At 45.0% G+C, this 25,093-nt stretch overlaps 1 protein-coding gene across 5 annotated transcripts in view; it reads right to left on the bottom strand.

The window, feature by feature from the left end:
- The window catches only part of cbfa2t3 (CBFA2/RUNX1 partner transcriptional co-repressor 3), a 44,726-nt gene that overhangs the window by 10,658 nt on the left and 8,975 nt on the right, over positions 1-25,093 (bottom strand). For 2 of the 5 annotated variants that reach the window (XM_058629303.1, XM_058629304.1), the window contains exons 2-5: positions 8,589-8,744; positions 4,229-4,470; positions 4,046-4,135; positions 2,689-2,870 (exon numbers count right to left, since the gene is read on the bottom strand). In XM_058629303.1, coding sequence (XP_058485286.1) covers positions 2,689-2,870; positions 4,046-4,135; positions 4,229-4,470; positions 8,589-8,744 — 670 coding nt within the window. Of the gene's footprint in view, positions 1-2,688; positions 2,871-4,045; positions 4,136-4,228; positions 4,471-8,588; positions 8,745-11,470; positions 11,567-22,503; positions 23,342-25,093 lie in introns of those variants that run through there. The other 3 variants (XM_058629305.1, XM_058629306.1, XM_058629307.1) reach the window with 3 other exon arrangements.

The raw sequence follows: 25,093 nt of genomic DNA, 5'->3' as shown, positions 1-25,093 counted from the left end.
AAATCTGTCAAATCGCGTAATCTACTCCGTAATATCTCTTTATTTGTGTACGTAGGTCTGTTTCAAAAAACCACATGTGCCGCTGTTCCACTCCAGGATCTGTTCAGCTGCGTCAGCCAGACGCTTATTTTGGCCGTTAGCGGAACGCACATGGAACAAGAGCGGTGACTAAATCAAATATCACAAAAGCATATGTCGTACGTATTAAAGATTTGTTTCTTTGGCTAAAATAGTTACACAATTTTGTTGTGTAACTATTTCTAGAGTAGGAACACACAAATAAGTTTTTCCAGTGAGTGCAAGAAGCACGTATTACGACAATAATCATAGATGGGAGCGGCGATGAAACAACTACTTCATTTACGTCATCAGGTTGTACCTTCTCGTCCTTCCTCAAGACTTTACATTTCCTTTAAATGTGTATTTTCTCCAACCTAATTTAAAGTTAAAACCGTCCATACATTTTAATGGAAACCAGGTGCGTGTCATTTATCCCTGCTGCTTGTTGTTGACTCACAGTAAAGCTTCAACACAGCTGTGCGCCATATGCACCAAACAAACAGAGCCGAGTCCGACTGTACATTCTGAGTCTCAGACTCTTAATCTGAATACTTGCACTTAGATTGCGAGTCTTTCTTTCCCTCCCTCTGTCCCTCCCACCCTCCCTGCTTTCAGGCTTAAAGGGCAACACAGGCTGAATGCTGTGTGTTTGGCAGATGTTTAGTGACACTCAATTGTGTCTGTGTACTTTGAGTGTGTGTGTGTGCATGTGAGAGAGGCTGTGTTTGTGAGCCATCTGGACAGTTTAAATGGGAGTGTTGATATTAATCTGTTTAGCTGGAGCGCAATAGCCGCGCATTCGGATGGAAATCACTCTTTGTCGTCACGGGGATCAAATAAATGCAACGGTGGAGGATGTGTGTGTGTGTGTGTGCGTGCTCATGCACTCCTGCTAGGGGTTATCCACGTGTATATTTGTGCATGTTCGCTATACTTGCACACATCACCACTCCAGAGTATCTGACAAATCGCAGGAACAGCTGGCACGATGAAGCCACGCCCCCCCAACCCCCACCCTCCCATGTATATAAACCAGACTTAGGGACGAGGAGGTGGAGGGGGAGGAGTGTTGATTACAGCGAGATTATGCATCCGAACCAAACCACCACCACCACCATTTTTCCCAACCCCAAACCGCCACCCCCCCCCACCCCACCCTCTGCTCAGAAAGTATTACGGTCAGCACATCGCCATCTGGACACATCCATGACATATGGACAGCTGCTGGGAGCCTGCAGGTCAGGCCGTCGGGGCGAGCAAGAGACAGAGAAAAAAAGGTGAGGAGGGGGATCAGAAAGGAACAGAAATGCCGCAAAAAGAGAACAAGGGCAAAAAAGGAGGATGCCGTTGAATGTATATAAAAAGGGACACTTCAGGGAAAGGATTTAGCAGTTAGCCACCAGGGGGCAACTACACCAGTTGAGAACATAGACTGTATATAAAAAAAGGACATCGTCTTCTGGATGGAAATCAAACTTGAATTTTTTACAAGACCCGTGCAATGTCTGTTTTTCAAACTTTACGTTCATAGACCTCACCTGCAACCAGGCTCCTATATTATCAGTCACATGGTGTCCCTCTCATTTTCCTCTTAATGGGAAAATCATTTACAACATGCACGTCATGTTCTATTGGAGAAAAGGTGAAACCAGTGACTGAGACCATGAACTCTTCAGATAAATGTTTACTGACATTATAAATCAAGTGAAAAATTACACTCATTTTCCCGTAGACCTCCATTCAAACTGAGTTATTTTTTGCAATCCCTGTTGGCTATAACTGCTACTTCCATCCTACGTCGTGGGCCTCCCTTTTCCAACTGGAAGACTATGTTCATTTTAATATATGGTCTATTGGTACAATACTCTACGTATTCCATTAGGAACAGTACCAAAATGACCAGCCCCTTTACTCTGGTACTCCAAAAAATGGTGTGGTAACGTCAACTGACTTGAGACCGGTGTGTCTTCTATTCTCATACAAGGCCTGACATCTTGCTGAGACCAACTGTTCTGAAACGCAAGCCCGACCCAGGGCTACCATTCCAAACCTTATTATATCATGATGGAAACACAGCACATGCATGTTATGTGGTGTATAATATCAGTAAACATTCACAGTCTCCCAGTTTCAGAGCCTCTTCAGAAAGCACATGATGCCCCGAGCCTTGAAAAGAAAACGACTTCTAGTTCTTGTGAATGGTCTACGGTTGGAGACAAAAAGAAAAACGCCTGTTAATGCTCTTGTGTCAGCTTCTTAGCACAGAGAATAATGGGCGAGCACAGGGGCACAAATGTGGGATGATAGTAAACCCGCAGCTTACTGCTGCTCTTTCTGTCTCTCTTTGGGTTGGAATGAGGACATCTAACTGTGCGTCACTGCCTCCATTCTTCTCTCCCTCTCTTAATTCTGCCTTTATTTTCATACTCTTCGTTTATCTCACCCCTCCCTCCCTCCCTCCCAGACAGCTGGCAGATCCTGCCTGGCATCAGGACTGTCCAGACTTCCGCCTCCCGCGTAAAAGATTATAGCATTCTGAAATGCCCTGAAATAATTCATTTACAACAACTGACAGTGTGAGAGTTTGCCAGTGTACAGTAAGTTTACGCGCGTGAGAGACACGCTTACCTGTCAGGAGTCCTTCTCTTGCCGTGTTCGTTCATCTCCAGCATGATCTCGGAGGAGTCGAGGGGCGAGCTGGCGTTGGCGTCCAGGAGGAGCTGCTCGTGTTGGGCCAGATACTGAGCTGGAGTCTGCTTGGCTAATCTGGCGCAGTGGAGCAACTCTCTCTGCAGCAGAGGCAGGTTTGCCTTCAGTGGTTGAAATAAAATAAAAAAACAGAGAGAGAGATTCGTGATGAAAAAAGTTATTTCAGGAAGGGTTTTGTAGATTTATAGAACAGTAGATGAGATGTCAGCAAGAAAAGTCAAGGTGGAACAATGGACTGACGGGGGGGAGAGTAGAATAACACCAGATTAGGGCGCGGAAAGAAATAAAGTGATAGATAAATAGACAGGATGAGATAAGACAGGCCGCCTGACACATTCCTCTGCCGCGTGTGTGTGTGTGTGTCTCTGTCTGCTGTGTATGTGTGTATTGTCTGAGTATGTGTGTCTGTCATAACAGTGCTGTCAAACAGTTCTCTCAGACCTGTCTGCGTGATGTAACGCAGCCATCGCTGCAATGTCCCAGATGTGGCGGACCATTGCATGCAAGGAGGTCTAACACACACACACACACACACGACCAATGTCAATGCCGAGTTGAAGATATCGGATATTATTTTAAATAAAAATAAGGTATAAACTAAATATTGGGTAATTTAAAACCAACATTTGTCAAATGAACCTTTTGATAAAATGATAGTTTTTCAAGTTCTTTGTCAAGTTTCTGAAAATAAACATTTGTAACCTTGCATAAATAAGTAATAACTGACCAATTAATTAGATGATAATTGGATGATCCAAAACTCTTTGGGTAGGAACAGTTCCTGGGACCATTCAAATAAAAACGTGTCAGACAGGTACACACAAGAGCATCCGTTGCATTGCGCGTCTGTTGGGAGATGAAAATATCGGCACTTTTTGAAATACAGCGAGCAATTGAATGTTCCTCGTCGACTCTGCAATGAACTTTTTATTTAGAGTGTATCATATGTTTCAACACTTTGCTCGTAGGGGACTAAGGCTCTGGTCAATCAAAAAAGTGGTTCCGCCAGTTCCTCCAATAATCATGCATCAGCCCTGTGCCTCATTAAACCCACAGAGACGCCGAGCTTCCCTGGAAGTGACGATTTTTCCGCATTTAACTCATCTGCGTCTCACGCCAGACGATCTGAAATCGACGTCATATAGTTGATCGGGTTGTAGTGCACTTGTAATACAGCAGTACAAATACACTGTCCTGAACCTACGGCCCATAATATGGAAGTAAACCTCGCGCTGGATTTACGTATTCTACGTAAAACCTCTGCATAGACATTTACCTTCAGGAAGGGAATGACGAATGGCCTCAGAGGAAAATTGGTGGCCTCGTGAAGTTTGGAGTGAAACTCTTCGATCGTGAGGGTGGAGTTCTGTCCAAGACAAGAGGGGGAAGTAAGACAAAGAGGACACAAGAGTCTCTTTTTTTTTTGGGACAGGGCCGGAAAAGTATAATGAGAACTTACCACCAGCCCCAACACAAGGCTGCGCACTCTCTCGCCAATCTCGGGCGATATGTCGTTGCCAAACTGCTGCAGCGTGGTGAGGAAGCGCTTCAGCTTGCAGAGCTGCCGAGCTCCGCAAGCTGGCGGGAGCTGCTGGTTGGACAGTGAGGCCGTGGAGGACATGGCTGGCCCGTTACTGAAGCCGTTAGGGGTGGATGGAGCACCGTTTAGTGAAGTAGGAGAATGGCTGCTCCCGTTCAACACTGCGGATAAACAAACCGAGGGAAGAGTCAGCATGAAATGGGTCAGTGCGGAGGGAACAACTGACAGAGCTGTAGATTATGATGAGGGAAGAGACACTTCCACAATCCCCCTGCTGACAGAGGAGTATGTAGTTCAAGATTAAACACGAAACAGACTCAAGTATGACACAATATCAGTGATGCACGAAGCGACTTCTGTGTTTCACTTCTCTGCCAGTTTGGCTGAACACTCTCGGCATATGTTTGTGTGTGTGTGTCTGTGGTAACTTCAGCTGTTTCACAAGTGATACATTTGACCCCGTCCACACCTCCACCCCCCATATCAGTCTGTTCCACCACCGCTCCTCACCCGCTTCCCCCCTCACTCACTCAGTAGGACACAACTATAAGAGGAACTTGTTAAAGAGGTGCCAAAAATAGCCCTGTGGCCCATGTTACTTTTATTCCGGTAGCAGGTGTGCAGCCAAATTTGGACCCACACCTGTCCACCAGCTGAAAGTAGATTTGCAGCTTTATGGTTCAGAATAGACACCACACACACACGCACACACACACATATATAAATAATCACTCATATATATCCTTCTTAATTCAAGCGCAAACAAACTCATAAACACACAGGAGCGCTAGCACTCACACGTTTGACCTTTTCCCCTGTTTTCATATTTTCATGTCTGCACCAGATGACTAAAATTATGCGTGGAAGTTGCGCTGCGATTTATGACGTAAAATGGTTGTAATGCTCACAGTGGACATGCACTAAGCAACTTAACCCTTTGAAAATCATTTAATTACATTAGGGCTGTCACTTTTTATCCTAAATTTGGGGGTGGGGCACTTCAAACTAAAACAGCCTGGAGGCACAGCAGACTATCTGAAGTAATTGAGTATGATCCAGCAGAGGGCGCTGTGAGTGCAGCTTAACCTTGGATCCATTTTGAATGCCTTCAGAAAACAAGACAGTGATTAGTTTAGCAAGCTAAACGCCAATCACACCACAAATGCATCTGAAAAGTGGAGTATGAAAGTATTTTTGGGTTCTAAGCAGTGGTGGTCTGTCCTGACAATATCAAAAAAGTATTTTTTACTATTATTATTATAAGTATTATTATTGTTATTATTATTTTTACTTTTTTTTTAATAATCAAATTAATGTGTGTCTGAACGTGTCTGAATTCAATTACTTTTTCCGTACGTTATGATTATATTTCCAGAAAGAATATGGTTATTTTTTGTGAAGCTGAGCTGGATTTTCCATATGTCATTAAACGCATCATAGCTCCGTGGACCTGCTCTAGTAGTATTGCTGGCCTTACGTTGAAGCTGCCATTTCCTATTTGGTTATAACTTTGACTGACGTGTGTCGTCAGCCAATCCGAGTTCCATGTGTTTCAGTTGAAGAGTCGGAAATGCAAATGTATCTCGGGCTAATACCAGCCGATAGTAACGCTCTACGAGGTATTTTGCGCACAATAACAGAGTAGCTTCATGTCTACAACTGATTTACTGGGAAAAAAATGCTAAGTAGCAGTGTTTGTATGATTGCAGCTATCTTGGAATCCCATGTCGTAGTAAATAAGTTATTCCAAGTCGGAAATCCGAATTTGGGGACTACGAACTTGACGAGTTCCGACTACAAATGGAACGCACCGTAATGAGCAAATCTGCTGACTCACCTGTTAGCTGAGCTGTTGCTAGCTTCACCTGTAGTAAAGGCTACGTCACAGATGGGCAGAGTCTTGTTTGAACATGATTTTTGCCCTAATTTACATTTCAACGAGCCACTAAAGACCGCAACCCTCTAACTTTAACTCATAATTAAACACAAGACCATAGAGAGTTCCGTTTTTTTAATAGACTAGTTGCTGCCGTTTTTCTCAGCCATGCTTGTTGCCCTAATCTGTGGGTCGAGGGCCTCGACACATATGTACTAACCCATGTGATCCCAGGAGGCAGCGCTTGTGTTCTGGCTTTAGAGAGAGAGAGAGAGAGAGAGAGAGAGCGGTGCAAGGCGAGAGCCACACTGCTGACCGCCCGCCACAACAGGTGAAACAACATGGCCTGTCATTGCTATATAGGGAAGAAAGTAGTCTACAACACCGCAACAGCACCCCGGGCTGATGTCCCCCCTGTACGCCCGCCTCGCCAGCTGGTAAACAACACAGAGACACTCAAAGACACATGTCCCACCAACAAGGGCATTCGGCACACGAAAAGACACACACTGAGTAGAATGTAAAGACACACACACACACCTGACACACAAGTGACTCCAACACGTGTGTGTCCGAAACACATATTTGGAATTTCTCTTATAAAGCCTTCGTGACAGTTGACCTAAGTGCGACAGTTGACTGTGTAGTCCAGGGGTAAACGGCCTCTGAGGTGTTGTGAATGTGTACTCATTTGTGAAGATTTAATACCGTTTAATAAATAAAACACATTAAAGATGTGTTATATAGAGAAAATATGTATTATTATCAGACTTATTTCATAACCTGGACCATTACCACATGAGATACCATTATCATAAAGTATTTACTATTGTACTTATATATGTATAAGATATAAATTGTTTCCAACATGTGCACATTACATTTTTTACATTACACGGAACAATAAAGTGGCAGAATGAAAGTGCAGCCTTGAAAATGAACAATTATTCAGGCCAAGTGCGTGACCTAGACTTTGACTGTGCGACTACATTTCAAAGAGATTAGAAAGTTTGGGCATATTTTATGCTCACAATTGACACAAAGGAAATGCAGCAGAGCTACATTCAAACTACAGACCTTATGATCACAGTAAATAATGTGCAATTAAACATTTAAAGGCCACTGACTGTTCTAATTTCGCACAGTTGAAGTCAAAATGCATTTTAAACACGAGACAGGGAAGCGATATTTCGTAATACTCTTCATAATTGCATTTGGCTAACTGCCTATCACAATACAGCCAGTATAATATGGATTATGACATAATGAAGGATTTGATATTACCAGTAGGTTTGTTGCTTTAAACTTCTCGGAGGAGACACGACAACAAACCCCTTTCCCACCGTCACGTTTAATGAATCTGCGGCGAAACATTCATTTGTGACGCTTTGTTTTCCCCTCGGCCATGATTTCACTGACATTTCATTTCAGATCGCACCCTGCAGGCAAATCAACTCCCTCTCCTCACCCGGTGTCCTCCTCCTCCTCTGCCTCTCACCTGCAGCTCATCTGCTCGTTATCAGTTCACGTTCACACTCCTCCTCCTCCTCCTCCGCCACACTGTCACTGTCACTGTCTTAACACTCGTTTCCCTGATGTAACTTTGAAATAAAAAAAAAAAAGACCTAAAGAGTAAGATTGAAGTGAGATAAAGGCGCTTGTTTTTAGACGGTGCATCTTGAATACGTGGAACAGTCTTGAAAGCATCTTGTTTTGAGTCCTATCTCAGATGAAACCAGCTTGTTTGACATGTCAGAGAGTTTTTAAGCTGCTGGTCTCAAAGTTGGGGCCCTCCAATTTATTTCATGTGGCCCTCCAAACAATATCAAGTTGTAACGAGTCATTTCTATATTTAAAATTATTAAATTATTAAATTCATAGATTAATTTTGCATCATCGATAGCACTTATATTTTGAAATGATCCAATCCAATCCAACTTTATTTGTAAAGCACTTTTCTCACGCTGCCTCATACGAGTCAGGAATGCTAACTTCAAGACATTATGTCTCAAAATGCCAGTTTCTAATCTAATTTCATGTCGGTGGTGGACTTCATCTAGAACAGTGTCACTATTATAGAACTAAAAATGAGTTAAATACACTACTTTTGAGGGGAAAACACTATTTTTGAGCATGACAAGCTTATTATGAGACACCAAACATCACAATACTAGTAAAATATAGCTAAAAATGTGCTAATTTCAAGTTCGTTAGGCTTAAATATAATGTCTTATTTCAAAATATCCAGTCTTTCAGCAGTTTGACAGGATAAATGCTGATAGTATTGCTTGACAGAGCCTGTTTTCATATAAATAATGTTACATCGTTCCTGTTCACGGGCAGATTAGTAACAACGACGGTGTTAAATTCTAGATATAGTCACACGTCCACCGGACTCCTTACTTGATTTACTGGTGGTCGGGGTGAATGAAGCACTGCGATTGGTTGCTTGGCTGACAGCCGGGGGTGGTGGAGGCATGGTGGGTGGGGTGGACCTGGGCTGGGTTTTCACATCCGCAGGTGAATCTGGCATTGTTCCAACCGTCTGCACTCTGCTACCTGAGATATGAAAGAGAACGAGGGGAGACAGAAACAGCCATGAAGGTGCAGCTCCAGCGTCAAAAAAAAAAACAACAGACTTTCAAAGTGGAAACAGCTGGTTTAGGAGGCGAGGGCTCACATTTTCACCCGGGAACCATTGATTGTTTCCTTACACCCAAAAGCCTACCGTAAAAATAAAAAAAAAAAAGAACTAAAACAAATCAATGCAGAGAGTGGAAATGAATCCAAACTTGTATTGTGTTGGAGGATTCATGGGCCTGGGAGACATACAGTAACACCTGCTCACACACTCAGCTGCTGCTGACTGAAATACGCTCACACATACACACTCCATGTAGCCCTGACATCCCAATCAGTGCCCCCCCCCCCCCCCCCCCTCACTACAACACACACACACATACATGCACTCTCTCCTCCCCGCCTGTCCCCTCTCGTCCCCGAGTTCAGACAGCCGTCTTGACAGCCAGTGACAAGTGCAGCTGGATCTGTTGCTGTCCATCACTGCCGACCGGCTTTCAGGCAGCGCTCCATGCTGCTACTAGAGTCTCTCCTGTCCTCTGCCAGACACACGCTGCCAGGACCAAACAAGGCAAGGCCCAGCGCTCTGTCATTGAGGGGACTGGATGGTGCGCACAGCGAGGGCCGCGAGAAGGGAACGCGACAATCAATCAGATATTTTCACTTTATTATGACATCATTTACTATATGACTTTATGACATTGCAATACTATATATCCAGTTTAAAATGACCTTACATAAAATTATAATGAGATGTTTTGTAGTTTCCCGATGTAACATAATGAAAAAACATCTTGTTCGAATGAAAAAACGTCGGATTCGTTGTTATTTTTCTGACTCCACATCTGTATTCTGTACATTCTGTGTTCAATTTAATAACATTTTGTGATAGTTATAGTGAGCTTATCCAAACATCGCATGAAAATGTACTTAACTGAGCACAGACTGTAAAAAAAAAGTGAGTATATTTGAATTCAGTCATGGTTTATTTCTTCTTTATGCTTCATGTTTTTCAATGGCTGGTTGACACACACGCATTAGCACTTTATCGCTATTGTATCCGACACAAAAAAACGTAAAACCCCAAATTGATTAGACACACCTGTATCAAGTGCTCGCCAATGCCAATTTTATAATCAGCCAATCACACGGCAGCAACCTAAGGCCTTTAGACATGGTCGCACCGCTCTCACAAATGACTGATTTCCCCTTCCAACTGTAGGGTTACGGGAAGGAAATGACAGAAAGCGCAACGGTAACTCAGATAATCGCTCGTTACAATCAAGGTATCAGAAGCCGGGAAGTGTGTATCCTGACGTGCGATGACTCTACGCTAATCTCCTGCTCCACTTTTTATACGTCGCTACCTTTTAGAAAATCCCATTTGCAGCCCGCGGCGTTAATACATTATAGGCGACGACGAACGGCGTTAAATCACCGTCACATAATGTGCTCTTCATTTCACTTCTCCCACGAGCCGATGATAAATCCGGCTGTTTCTCCCTCCGCAGCCTATTTAGCCTATTTCTCCGCTCTCACGTACAAGCGTTCAGCAGCTGGCGTCTGTATTTAAAGAGTGCCACTCTCTGGAGTGCGCCGTACGAGGGCCATTGACACGGCGATCCCTCGGAGCGCGAGGGGGCAACTCTGCTGTTTGCCCCACGCCAGACGCTGTCAACACAAACACACAAGGTTGTAGATGGAGGGCGGATGGGGTTCGGCTGGTATAAATAGATTGAGCTCGCTTCTATACAAGTCTAAACACACAAACAAGCTCTCCATGCTTACTGAATGAGTGGGCCGTGCCCTGCCAGGAGGCAACCATACTGTATGTTTCAGTGAAAACGGCACACGGTTATTCTATGGCTAATGCTAGTCCTTTAAAATCAGGGCAGCCAATGGCTAATTGGCTAGATTTTCTCATTTTCAACAAACTTTTGAGCCTAAACAGCGATGCACATCCACAAAATGATGTATTAACAATTAAAAAAAAATATTTTGTGTACTTTATTAGTGCATTTATCAAGTTTCTGAGAACAAAAATGTGTTAATTTGCACAAAATAGCAATAATAGTCCAATTAATCTAATAATAATTGACAGAGGCTTATTATATATGGCAAACAATACCTCTAGTACAGTCTTTCCTGGGTTGTGGGATGTGTGGTTTTATGAAATATAAAAATGTGTGGAACAAAAAGAGTATTAAAAAGTATTAAACTCTACATTGTAGGTGAATGTGTTTAAATCTGAAGCGACAGATTGATTCAAAATTGAAGTTGTGTTCACATGAATGGAAAAAGCTTGACTTTTACTCACAACTATCGCACAAATAGCAAAACGGACCGTCTACTCCCACTGTTGGGATTATAGACAGCTGTTTAATCTGACCAGGACACGGGGCACACACACACACACACACACACATAAAGCAACCATTCTCTGGATTTCACTTTTAATACATTAGGAAGTCTGCTAGGTCTGTGTTGCTCCGTCTGCAGCCATCTGTCCTCCCATTATGTTTTGTGCTGAAGAGACAACACACACACACACACACACACACACACACCAAAAGAAAGCTAAATGGGAGCTAAATGCTTAAGGTTCAGGATCTGCTCTCTACTCTTTGCGATCAATACAGATGTGTTGTCGCCTGTCGCACACACACACAGACACACACACACTGGAAACATGATGCAGTCATTACCCACTGTACCTCTGCGCCTCCGTCTGTCTCTCTGAACAGCTGCACGTGTGCACGTTTGACGTAACCGGGGCTAAATGATTGCTCACCAAAGAAGCGGTTTCGCCATCTGAGAAAATGTGTCTCTGCCTTCCACTCGCCCCATGTGCAATGATGAAACCCAATGAAAACCAACTCTTGTTGAACTTTCTAAAACCTTCTCGTTGTTCATTAGCGCCTCTTTGCACCACCGTGCACTGACAAGTCGTTAGAGTGCAGATGTCGGTCCCGCTTCACGTATATGTCTGAGCATTGACTTCACGTTTCCCCTGGAAATACAGCTGCGACATATTAGCTCCGGCTAAACCGCTGACGACCATCCCCATCAAATCCTCCCCCTGTCTCTTCAATCCCGCGTCCTCCGCAGAGACGCTCCTCGGTGACCGCATAGCCCCTAAAACTCTCCCTCCGTCTCTGGCTCCTTACATCCCCCCTCCCCTCTCACTGTAATTCCCCCAGTCTCCAGGAATGCTGTTGTTTTTAATTTCTCCCAGCTGCTCTGGCTGGCTGCCCAGCCTCCTGCCTTCCCACATCTGTTCCCTATCACGCCGCCGAGGAGTCCACACAAACACAGCCTCAGCCTCTGGCCCCCCCCCCAGCCCCCCCACCAGGCCTTTCGTATCAAAACATGGGGATTGTAGCCCTGCGTCCTCATGGACACAGCACCTAAAGCACCTAAATCAGCCAGTTTTTCGTATGTAAGACTTGTTACTTATTACAAATAATTATATTATTATGACTATATTAGAAAAGTGATATATAACAAGTTTTTTTTTGATACTGAATCTGCTTAAAATTTAAAAAAAGATGGGATTTTCAACGTTTTAATCGCGAGAAAGCACAGACCAGGCACAGGACCATTCCAGGGGGATTTGGGATCTCGCAGAAACCCGCATGATTTGAGATGAGATGCAACTCGCTCTCATTTCCAGGTTATTTGAAATCGGGAAGACCCTGATGTGTCCGTTGGCGTAAAAAACCACGTCCATTAACTCCTCAGCCTAAAATCAGAAGGTATCCACGATCGTCGGAAGGGTCAGATCAGGACTGAAATCAGGCAAAATCTGCCTCTCCAAACTTTGTCCATAAGCCGGACAAAAATGTCGTAAAGCAGTAACTCGTCATAACTATTATTGCTGTTTTATAAAATGTAATCCTTTACATTCCTGGTTAAAGTAATAATATTACAGTGATTGTGTGTGTGTGTGTGTCAGCACACGGGCTGATTCTGCAGACAGATCCCAGACTCCACTTCATCTTAAACTGATTTAGAGCTCCGCGGCTTTAAAGCCCTCACTAATGACAGGGTGGGAGGCGGGGCCCCGTACATCGCGTACACACACACACACACCCACACACGCGCTCGCACATGCTTGCACATTTGCAGAATGTCCTCCCCCCGTGCATTGCTCGAGAGCGTCTGCTGAACAAACAACACAGAAAAACAACACTGGGGCCCGGCCCCCCTAATAAGTAACGACGATGCCTTTGATCAGATTAGCGTGAGCGAATCGCTGGTAGGTCAGCCACTTTTCAAGATCATGTACTGGCAAGAACGGCGCCGGGATAAGTCGAATACAAGGAGAGAATGAGGACGGATTGGACAGTTTATCCAGGGCCAGAGGTGCTAAGGGTAGAGGAGTTGTGTTCCTGCCTCTCCCGAGCTGCGGGGCTCCTGTCATACTAGTGCTTATGTCTGTGAAAGCTGTTATTGATGTAATTGTATTGAAGTTCCAGCGACCATCTGTTCTCCTCTGGGAGGGCCCCGGCTCGTCTTGTCGGCAGCGAAGTGGTTATGTGCAGCATATCACTGCTGCCGACGCGCTCGCAGAGAAAAAACTTCCTTTTTCAGATTTTTTTCCCCAACGGCTGCTAATAAAATCCAGATGCTGGAATGGACTCTGCCCAGGCTCCCTCCTCTCTCTCTCCTCGTCTTCTCCTCATGGCCCTGTATTCCCCTTTTCTCCTCCCTCCCTCCTCCTCCTCCTTCCACCCTCTGCTCCGTCTTTCTCTGCAGCCACCAACCTCAGAGCCATTCCTAAATAAAGGAAAGTATTTGTGACATTCACTCAAGGCAGGCTGTGCCAAGAACAACTCCCTGGCCAGCCAGAGACATCTGGAGTGTGTTAGAGCTGCACTGGGCGCTGGCACCGGCCCTGGCTGCTCTCTCTACCATACATGCACACACATATTTGTAAACGATCCCAAAATACTGGCCCCCATAGGAATCGCATAAGCTTCTTTCACACTAAAAAAAATTAGCAGATATAGCCCCGGATTTGGAGGAACCAAGGCAGAATGCAGACAAGTATCGCAGATTTAAGTCAAAAATGCAGCCGACGAACAAGAAACGAGAGTGTTTACTCAAGTAACTGATAAAAAACTTTGACCCAGGAGGGAATGCTGATTAAACATGCTCCCACCGGTCCAAAAAAAACACTTTAATACTGAGTTTAAACGGGTGAGAATGTAGTAATCTACGGTTATTGTTGCCTCACGGCCCCGAACCAGAATCAGTAGAATGTGCAGTTTGTCGAGCAACATGATGACACACATGCATTTGTGTGTCTGCATGAGAGCTACAATTGAGTGCATGTGTGTGTTGTGCTTGTGTTTGTGTGGCTCCAGGGTCTCTGTGTGAGAGGAGTTGAACACCTGAACATCAATAACTGTCACGCGGGGCCACCTGGGACCCCACAGCCAGCTTGCACCATGGGCACACAGCCATCACCAGCACAGCTGCCACAGAGAAAGAAATGGGGTGGGGAGGGGGGAGGAGGGAGGGGGGTGGGGGTGGAGGAGACAAGGAAGAGGCGCACATGTGAGGAAGTGACTGTGCATGTACATCTGGGAATGGGCCAGAGAGACAGAGAGGCAGACAGACACGAGGGGAGAGAGAGGGGATTTACATGTAGCTTCTGCTCTGCATGATAACTCTACTTTCCTCCCCACTCAGCCACATCTTCTTCCACTTCATCCTGTCAGCTGTGCGCCTAATATCGCCAGCTGAGAGCTGCTGCTGCTGCTGCAGCCCCGGGGCGGCCGCAATCCAAACTCTGTTTGCGAGCTCCATTATGTCAAGACGGGACATGATTCACTCTCGGGGCACTGACATGAGATAGAGTTTTTTTGCACGGCCGTAAAACTTTACCTCCGTCTTTAAAGGTCTAGTATGTAACATCGAGGAGGGTTTTTATTTGCAGATAGTGAATTTACGACCCGTGGCGATGTGTCATCATACAAGGGTTTCAAACTCAAATGACCCTAATAGCCGTCTAGGTGTCATATTCAAGATGCTCATGATGATAATTCACAGAATTTCAAAATAAAAGTGCTTGGGTTTTATATGGGACGATGTATACTTCACAATAAAGACATCTATTAATATCAAAAAGAAGAAATTTAAATTTAAAAGTGTCAAACTCCTTCTCAGCATTAGATGTCACAATTTCTTACACACTGCACCTTTAAGACACACTTGTGTTTTATTACACAATATTTACTGAATATTCGCCGCTCGCTCACCAGGTAGCTATTGCGACACACTCTCTGTCTCCCTCCCCCTCGATCGCTGACCGCTGTGCGTGTACTTGCCGCGGATGAAAGCGAGCGGGAGATAAATCTCTTAAACGAATTACAGATAAAAATAACCAAACCCGTACGGTTTTTGATTTCTGCTGCAAGATGACTAAAGCATGACAGACCCTGCCAAACTATCTGGATTTGAGTCTGGTAGCAGAAGTAAATCTCATCAAGAAGTCACACGGGGTCACAAGCGGCTCTGACTTTTGACTGCACTGCAGCGACTTCATACATACGAAGCACAAACAATACTAAATATAAAGAAAATCCAAACGGAAAAGTCTGATTCAAAATATTCCCTTAACTCTGACGATGTTCACCGCGCACTCCCATAAATAAACTCCTCCATCCAAACACCTGCACCTTCACACAGCACCAATTAGCTCATCAGGCATTTAATTACTCTGTTAATTGCATACAGGCCGCGTGAAGGGCAGCCTGGGAATAGGGCAAGGGGGGGCCTCCAGAGGACTCAGCCTGACAAAACCTGACAAACAAAGAGGAGTTTTTTTTTTAACCAACAGCAGCCACAACAGAGTGACTCAGGGGGGCTGGGAGGACAAGCGCGACGGGAGACAATGGGTCCAAGTGCTACATCAGCACAGCCGGGTGATGGCTGATGTCACTTCCTGTTCAGATCACCACCGAGCTGCAGACACGCATGAAATCTGATTTTCTTCAAAATCTCAATCAGACCACTTTTTCTTTTCTTTTTTTCAGGAAGTTGTTCTGAAGTTGACCAAAAAAGGTCAATTCGGGTCAGCTGGTTTCACCCAGGCTTCTCTTGTTTTGGCAACAACCCGGCAACCGTTAGAATTTGTGGTCATATTGTACCTAATGTTACCGGTATTGAGTAACATGGCCGTTCTCGAGCTGTAATCACAGCTCTGCGATCGTAGCGTCATCAAGGCAGGCGACATTATGCGCCACAAAGGGGCAATTGTTTGCTTAACGTGGCGCTGCGTCCGGGTTTGAGAGCCGGCTATGTCTGGACCTGGGAATCAGACTCCATCACTTGTGGACAGTCTGTCTGAAAAAGCTCGGGAGAGCTTAGAGAAACACAGGAGGAGAGAGTTCCGCGCACATCTGCGAGCAGCTACAGCCACATCTGGACTTCTTGATATCGGTCACAGGGGGGGTGGTGGTGGTGGTGGTGGTGGTGGGTGGGGGGTTTGAACAAGCGTGGGAACGTCCCGCTGTTCGTTTCAGGGCATGTGAGCTCCACTGTAGTTGTGGGAGAGTTAGTGCCGGAGCCTCTCACAGAGTGACCTGTCTGTCACAGAGCTCGGCCGTAACACAAACATCCTCTTAACTGTGCACAGTCTGGACGCACAAACACACACACACACACACACTATGAGAAATCCTCGACTTTTTCCGTGTATTATTTATTCGGCGTTTGGCAAACGTCTGTGTCTATTGTTGCTATAAGTGCATAATTCGGTCTCACCCTCACGACAGATGTCCTTCGCTCATTTCTGCCAGGAGCTGTGTTTGAGGAGGTGTATCCAGGAAACAGTGGCCGGCGCTCACTTCCTGTGTGACAGGTGTGCGATGGAGGCCTGACAGCTGCTGTCCTGCTCTCTCTCTCTCCGTGTATTCCACTCTCCTGTTTCTCCCTCTCTCCAGCCAGCTGCAGCAGAGAGTGGTTGTGTTTGTTCTTACGTCACTGCTGCTTCTGCTGCTGCTGCTGCTGTTGCTGCTGATTTATGGAGCACAAAAGACTAAGGATTTGACCCTGGCAACAAACAAACACACACACACACACACACCAAGGCAAGTGCCCCATGTCTGTCCTTCCTCCTCATAAACCCCAAATCTTTGCACGTGCCGTTGTGTTAAACAGCGAGTGTATTATTTTCATAATCGATTAATCGTTTGGTCAGAATATCGGAAAACCTTTCAAAAATGTGGACCGGTGTCCGTCAAACCTGGAAATGACGATGTTCTCAAACGTCTTGTTTTGTCCACGCACCAAAATGACTCACGTTTCGTGATTTCTTTGTCATCCAGAGCAAAGAAATGAAGAAAATATTCACATTTAAGAAGCTGAAAGAAAAAAAGCTTGTCGATTAATTTAGCAACCGATTAATAATCGATTCATCGATTAATCGTTTCAGCTCTACTTAAATAATAAATAAGTGCACAACAGACTGCAATCAGGTAAGATGCTACCTAACGTTAGCTTTATGTCGCTAACATGGGTTTCTTCGGATTTGGATCAAACTCAAAGTGTGTCGTGGTGGAGGCGTCAACCGCACCGCTAGCTATTCACTTTGAACTGAGCAGTTGTGCGCATTTGCAGAACTGCATTGTGGGTCCGTTACTGTGCGAGAGATGATCAACTTTGAACCGATCGAGCACATTTGACACTGCTGAGCCCAAATGGAGAACATTGTCACGGGGGTGGGGCTAAGTGGGAGGGGCAATCTAGGGTAATGTACCCCTCGATCTCTCGCTATCATGCTTTGTTGTGCACATTTAAACCCCCCCGACACTCCGCTTTCACTTTCAGCTACAGGAGCACAAATAACAGCTTAGTCATTCTCCGACTTGGTGTCAACTGTCGGCTCCGTCACGACTAAAAGCTGTCAGTGCCGACAGTAGCGTCGCGAGCGGCTCACATACCTCCTCACTTGGCCCCGCAGGCGCAGTAACAATAGCTCCTGACATTAGCCAGACACGGGGAAGGGTGTTCTGCGTTACACTGCGCGGACCCCATAGGTCGCACACACACACACACACACACAACCACAGGGAGGGGGGGCGGGGGGCGCATTCATGTGACAGGTTAGAGACATTGCTTTGACAGTTTCTCAATTTAGCCTACAGCCTGCCGGAATAAATACCAGCTACTCCCTCGGGGACATGAGCCGACTCCGGGACGCCGGTGCCGCGAACACGGGGCGAGCGGGAGAAGAAAGGAGCGACTGTGGCACCGACAACATGCTAATTGGCCAGATCAAGACAATCTGGTGTTGCGGTCAGGGCGGTGAGGCAATACAGAAACGTCACTGCGGTCTGGATGTAAATGTAGGAGAAGCTTTTCACGTGTGCCACAGAAATGTGGCCCTATTTATGAATATTAGGCCCCATGTTCCCACCAAAAGTTCCCAAAGAGTTCCAGAAAATATTGTGGTAGGTCGGGGCATGAATTGAAGGTAACACAAGACCTCATTTGAAAATGTCCTGGATTCAATTCAAGATTCTTTGTTTGTCACAATTTAAGCAATTTTGGACCATAGGGTTTCATTTTGAGAGAAATCCTTAGACCCTGCATGTAAAGGCCTCTCCGGACCCCCCTCCCCCCCCCGCGCACAACCTGGTGCCTTCACGTACCTGAGACGACTCCCTCCTTTCATGAAGAAAACATCTGACCCTTATTAATCCGTCCGCACTGCAAACACCTCAAACATCACCGTCCTGGAGACATGAGTACTTTGCATTCTGTGAAAGGGGGAGGGAGGGAGGGGGGAGACTTTCTGTGTTTCTGTGTGTACGGGTGTGTCTGTGTCGAGAGAGAGAGAAGCAGAGGAAGGAAAGCTGGAGCCAAGATTAAGGTCTGTACGACTAACTGTTAACACAAACCGCACTTGTTGGCTCGGCCTCCTATTTGAAGAGAGACGGAACCATCTGTGTGGCACAGGATCTGTTTCCAGGAGATAACGGCTCTTTTTTTTTTTTTTTGGGAAATTTCACAAATACTGTACAGAGAGCGGGTGAATGGAAGTGTCGTGACGCACCTTCCTCCCCAATCTGGGCCCGAATGTTCCTGTCCTGCAGAACTTTGAGCCGCTATATCGGCAGCTTTGTGTTTGTTTACTCGCCGCCTGTGATAAAGGCCCGAAGGAAAAGGGAGGGATTTCCTCATATCAGGTACCAGTGGCAATATGCACTTCCCATTTTCTCCGCTAATCTTTTTTTTTCCGCGTGACTCGATTAAAAAAACGGAGCCCCCGCGCCGCCGTAGATTAGTCCACCTGCTTCCTGCGTCTGACTCTGATCCCCGGCGCACACTTCCTACCATGAGGACTAAGCCGGGGGACCGGGGGAGGTGAGAAGGTGACGCGGAGAGAATAGGACGTGGAAGAGAGGGAGGGGGGGGTCAAGAAAAAGTGAGAGGTCAGCGGGAAAGTAAGGAAGTGGAATCAGGGAGGAGGAGGAGGAAGGAGGAAGCTTTTTTTCTCCTCGTTCTCTCTTGACTTGTCGCCGTCAGAAATCCAGCTGTAGTGTGCGCGCTAATTCTCCGATGTTGTGACATTTGTTCACAATTGTAGTCATGATTGCGCCGGGAGAGTGTTTTCCCCCCTTTTGAAATGCAAAGCGGAGGGTGCAATTTTGTCAGCGCCGTCTGTTGAAAAGGTAATTTTTAGTCGAATGAAGAGTCAATTGAACAAATAATTTGTCAGCCGCGACGGCGTGTTTTCATTTCTCAATGTCACCGATAAGGTAATTGGAAAATTCCACCTGCGCCACACGCGTCCATGCAAATCTTAAGAAAGGATAATTCCCGCGGATGCAAAACAGCATTATGAGGAGGTGTATGTGTGATTTTCTTGGGAATCAAATGTGCACATGTAGGAAAGGGAACTTGGAAAAGAGGGGGAAAAAAGAGTGATATTTCACACACACATTTGGGGTTTTACTTGGCCTCCACCCTCCGCTCTGCTCCCACGCTGTGGCGTCAGCGGGGCCGGCCCATCCAGGCGAGTGTGTTTCTCATTCCATCAGATGTTGGGAAGCAGTTTGCTTCTCCGCTCTAGTCTCTGACATTCTCCATCTCCCCAGAGAGGCTGGGCAGCCTTGTCACAGTAATGTCAAACACATGTGGAACAGACCAGGGCAGAGCAGCAACACACACACACACACACACACACACATCCAGCATAGGAGACAGCCAGATCTTTGGTCTTTCCCATTATAGATTAGGATAAACACCAGTGAAACCGTTCAGATCCAAAGCAGGGAAAAGTCATTTCAAGCATTTCTCCCCCTCCAAAATACAAACAATATTTACACACGGATCTCATTAAACTCTCTTTAAACCGAACAATAAGCACACTGTGTCTCTGCTTGGAGCTGCACAAGCGTGAACATACACCCAGGGATGAACAGAACCAGCGAACACTGTTTCCTCTTCAGAAGTGTGGGGGGCTTTCCCCTTTTATTTTGAAATCGAATGGATTATACATATATATATATATATATATATATAACATCACTTGCATCTAATCTGACCACTTTATTAGGTACAGAGAAAACAGAGGTTCTCTGGGAGAAAATGTCAGAGGTCACGAGAGATTGAAAGGACCACACATGGCCACTTAATTAGGTACACACAAGACCTAAAGAAGTGGGTCTGTTTGCACGTATCGACTTTCACACACGTGTGCCCGTGTATGGGCGGTGATTTGCATAAACGCGATATGCGATCTCATAATGCCTATATGGGTTTGTAGAGGAAGCCATGCATGCACAGAGACCCACACACACACACACAAAGGCCTGATGTCGGCCCAGGTGTGTGTGTGTGTGTGTGTCGTGTGTCTGACCACCTGACTGGCTCGCCGCGCGGCTCGCAGGAGCTCCCGCCCACCCGGGGCCATCTGCTCCGCTCATTAATGGAGAGATAGGCAGCTCCACCTGCATTTAGCTCACAATAATTATCACACAGTAAGCCCACACGTAAGCTGCACCCGCAACCTGCAACACACACTGATTCCCTTCATCTGACGTGAAGAGAATCGATTAGAAGTCATTTTTGTTGATGATTGAAAACAAGTTTTGGGAATATTTTCAAAATGAATCATTCGTGAGTTGGTTTCCATTTTTATAACGTCATTCATTTCAGTGGCAGGAAACATTTGGCCCTAAATCCAGGGTTTATCTCTTATTAAACACTAAAAAGCCAAAGACATACACCAAATATCATCGTGACAGCTAGAAAACAGGGTCGATGGTTCTCTCTATTTACAGTGTCATGTAAACAATGTCCTGGGAGAGGCAGAAACTTTCAGGGGAAACCAGCCTGTGTCCACCTCGATATCCATATTGGGATAAAGTGGAGACAAATATCGAGCTTGATGATGAAGTGGCGACCGTGAGCGACGGGGCGGTCAGGAGAAAGGAGGAGATGCTCACTTGGCGGCGATGGAGGTATAATGTGCGGTGAGGCCGGGTGCCTGCACTGCGGTTTCACCCCTGCAACCCCCCCACCACCATCCATTGTTCGAGACTATTATGGACTGTTCAATTATTCAGGTGATATTTACCAGGGCCAATTATACCGAGGCTGTGTCCTGCAGAGAAGATGGCCTGAGTGTTTTACTGTTGCACTCACGGGGCGGAAGAGTGCTGCTGCTGCTGCTGCTGCTGCTGAGGCTGAAACCTCTGGATGATGCTGGACTTGTTTCTCAGGGAGTGTCCCCAAGGTTTCTAAGAAGGCATACATCGTGGACTGCAACTCACGATGTTCCTGATCCCTCGATAAAAGGTTCATCAGTGTTTCCCAAACCCTCAAGATGATGATGATGTTCTTCCAATGATTTCTTTGCGACATGGAGCAAAGAAGCCAGAGAAACCAGTCATCTTTTTTACTCACTTTTGAGTTAATGGCCTTTGTTTACTTGCTCGGGACGTAGTTTATCGGGTAAACGCGGTTATCGGAACTCTTTCTGGACCTTTTTCTGAATGAGAACCTTCAGTTTACTGTGATAAAGTTGGAATGAGGACCATTTCATATCATTGAGTTGGAATAAACCGGATTCATTTGAGTAATATGAGGACGGGAACCTGTATTTCTTTCCCTAATTTGCAAAGATCGCAGAAAAAAACTTTGCTTTTTGCTTAAATCACAGTTCATGTCGAGGGAAATTGTCTGGCTTTCACACCCCTGACCCCGGTTACAGTCCAGGTGGACGCCGAAGTTCACGGAGACCAGAGATTTAGTGGCATCACTGATGAGATAAACAAGTCTCCCCCTCCTCTCCCTCTCTCCCCTCTCCCCACCTATCCTCCCTCAACACAACAGAAGAGACAAGTGCAAATAATAACATCTCCAATAATGTCTTGATTTCTGTATCATAAAAACAACTCATGTCATTTTTTGGTCATTTTTTGATTGATTCAGTGTTTTTTTAGTGCCATTTTACACATAAAACCTCTAAAGACGACATACTATGCAAACCCAAGAGGAAAGAACTGCACACAAAGATAACTTATAATAATAATAAAGGGTAAAACAGAGCGTGGACTGCTTTAACAAGCCCCAGTAACCAGAATGTGACTCCCAAGTTATATTTATAGCAACTATTTGAACCTTATAGACAGTCTTACACACATACAGCATGTCCTCCTGTGAGCATTTAAAGAATTACTCTGCTTCAGCACAGTCAAAGTCTGCAGGTTGCACTTACTTTGTGAAGGTCGAGGTCAAACTGAAAATGTGGCGATGATAAATCCACAGCAGTCTTTTTTTTTTGTTGTTGTTGGAAAAAAAAAGAAGCTTTTATATCTTCATCATTTGTGGGGATTGAAGGATTCAGCCTCTTTGCTTAAAAAACAACAACTATTCAGGTGTTTTTTGGTCTCTGAGACACGAGACAATAAATGTTGATCTTTCCTTTGGAAGTTCAGAAGGAATCTTGACTTTCCGGGGTTTTCTTTTTTTTTTTAAAAAATAAAAATAAATGATGGGATATTTCTCTTCTCAATTATAGGGGAAGAGAAAGGACATCATGGAAACCGCAGAGCTCTGTGATCCTTTAAAAGAAAAGAAGAAGAAAAACACTGATGTCTTTGGTTTTTGCAGTTTTTTTTTGTCAAGCAAACAGCTTCTGGTGCTGAAGGTGATTATATATATATATATATATATGTATATATATATAAAAAAAACAATCACAACTTGTTCCGGTCATTTAAATCCGCTCTCATGCTCATTGGAAACATCCCAGGTGAAGGAAAATCAGGAAAAAGAGTAAACAGGGTTATATTTAGTCCATAAATCCTCCACGGCTCGCGCGTAAAGACGCAAACGATGAGAAGATGCGGGGTCCTTGCGCGTGCAGGGTGCGTCTTTTTTTTATCCCCGTGTCAACTTTTAAAGAGGGCCCCCCCCCCCCCACACGTTCTTCTTCTTTAGTTCACAGTGTCGGGATCGAGTCCTCGCGCATCCGAGCAGAGGAACCGAAATAATGACAATAAAAAACAAGCCGAGAGGGTGATCGAGCAGCGCCGCGTCTCTCTCCCACTCTCTCTCTCTCAGGGCTCCTTCGTGTCCTCCTCCTCCGACGCACGTCAGATGCTGTGAGAGAAAAATAGTCGCCTCCTCCGGAGATAATCACAATCAGCTGAGCATATTTTTAGCCTTTTTTTTTTTCTTTTTTTTCCCTCGCCGTGGGTTTTGAGACAAATGTCTGTTTTTTTTTCCCCCTCTGACTTGTTTTGTCCTCGGTGATGAGTGGAGCTGACGGGACCACTGTGCGCAATAACCGCGGCTGGCTCTCTCTCCTCCTCCTCCTTCTCTCTCTCGCTCTCTCTGTCCTCGGTGTAGCCTTCTGTCTGCGTTTAAACACCATCTGGAGCTCCTAACCCCTCTCTCTCTCTCTCTCTCTCTCCCTCCCTCTCTCTCTCTCTCTCCCCCTCTCTCTCTCTCGGGTACCAGGAGCTGGCATCCATTGTGCAGGAATCCGTTTCCAAATTGAAGAGAACCTTCATTATTATTATTAGTTCAGCAATTATTAGTAAAAATTATTATAAATTATAAATATGATAATAAAAAAATACATATTTATTATGATAAAGAATAACCTGCTTGTTTGTAAATCATAAACATTACGCACCGTGTGTGACCTTCAAAGAATAACAAAAAAACAAAATAAATTTTAAGTTTTACTACATTATACTAAAAGTGGTCGAATTAAAAAAAAGCAAAAAAAAAAAAAAAAAAGCAATGATCTCAGCGAAAATACAACACTTCCACAGTCCCGCTGTCTGCCCACGGGCGGCGCTGTTTCCCCACATCAGGGCCGAGCTGCAGCCTCAGCTCCCACAGAAGGGGAAGCAGAGGACTTGAGTCCATTATGACTGCACTGACTTTTCTTTATTTTCTTTATTTGAAACACTTATATAATATATATATAATGCATCTGTCCACACAGTAAATAAATAGCTTATAAAAACCTATGATTGGTCATTTATTCGACTTAAAAATGAGGCGACAGCTTCGCTTGACCAACACGGAACTATTAAATCCACTTTCATGACAGATTTCATCGCCGGCAACTTTAAAAGTTAAAAATGATTAGTTAGATTTGTTGCAGGTCACTCTGTGTGTTCTATTTCTGGTACGAGTCATTAACTATTAGTCATCCAGTCATTGATTTAAGGATTTTACTGATCCTGACCCTTCAGATCCTCACGCGTCGGCCGCTTTTGCATGAAACTGTCGCGAGTGACTTTTAAATATAAATTCACACCACTGTGACCGGAACTCACACATTGCAAGTTTATCAGCTCCACGCGACACTTGTGTTTCACACCAGAGTAGAATTTAGAGGTTGTGACACCTGGCCGAGATGACCACACTGCACACAGGAAGTTAAATATCGCTCATGCCTGTCCCTGATTATCCTGTTTTAAACTGTTTAAATTCATCTTTCATTATTATTATAATTATTGTCATTGGCTGACTTTGACACATTTTTATTATATTATTGTCTTTTAATGGGGAGGACCAAGAAAAAGGCAGGTAACATGCATATAGTGAGAATCCTCCACCTGTCCTCTGGTGGACACACACACACACACACACATACATGCACATGCACACACACCTAAGAGTGGAGGGGGTGCAGAAGACAAAGCTGACACCCTCCTGACCCCTCCTGTGTCTGCAGAACAAACAGAACCAGCTCGTAAAGTACACACGGACAGCTGCTCCGCCCCCAGACAAATGCAGCCTTCATATAGAGCTTCTGAAAAATAAATAAGTAAATAAAAAAAAAA

Source organism: Solea solea, chromosome 5 (assembly GCF_958295425.1).
Source record: "Solea solea chromosome 5, fSolSol10.1, whole genome shotgun sequence".
Lineage (NCBI taxonomy): Eukaryota > Metazoa > Chordata > Actinopteri > Pleuronectiformes > Soleidae > Solea > Solea solea.
This window is presented reverse-complemented; position numbering and strand designations above follow the sequence as displayed.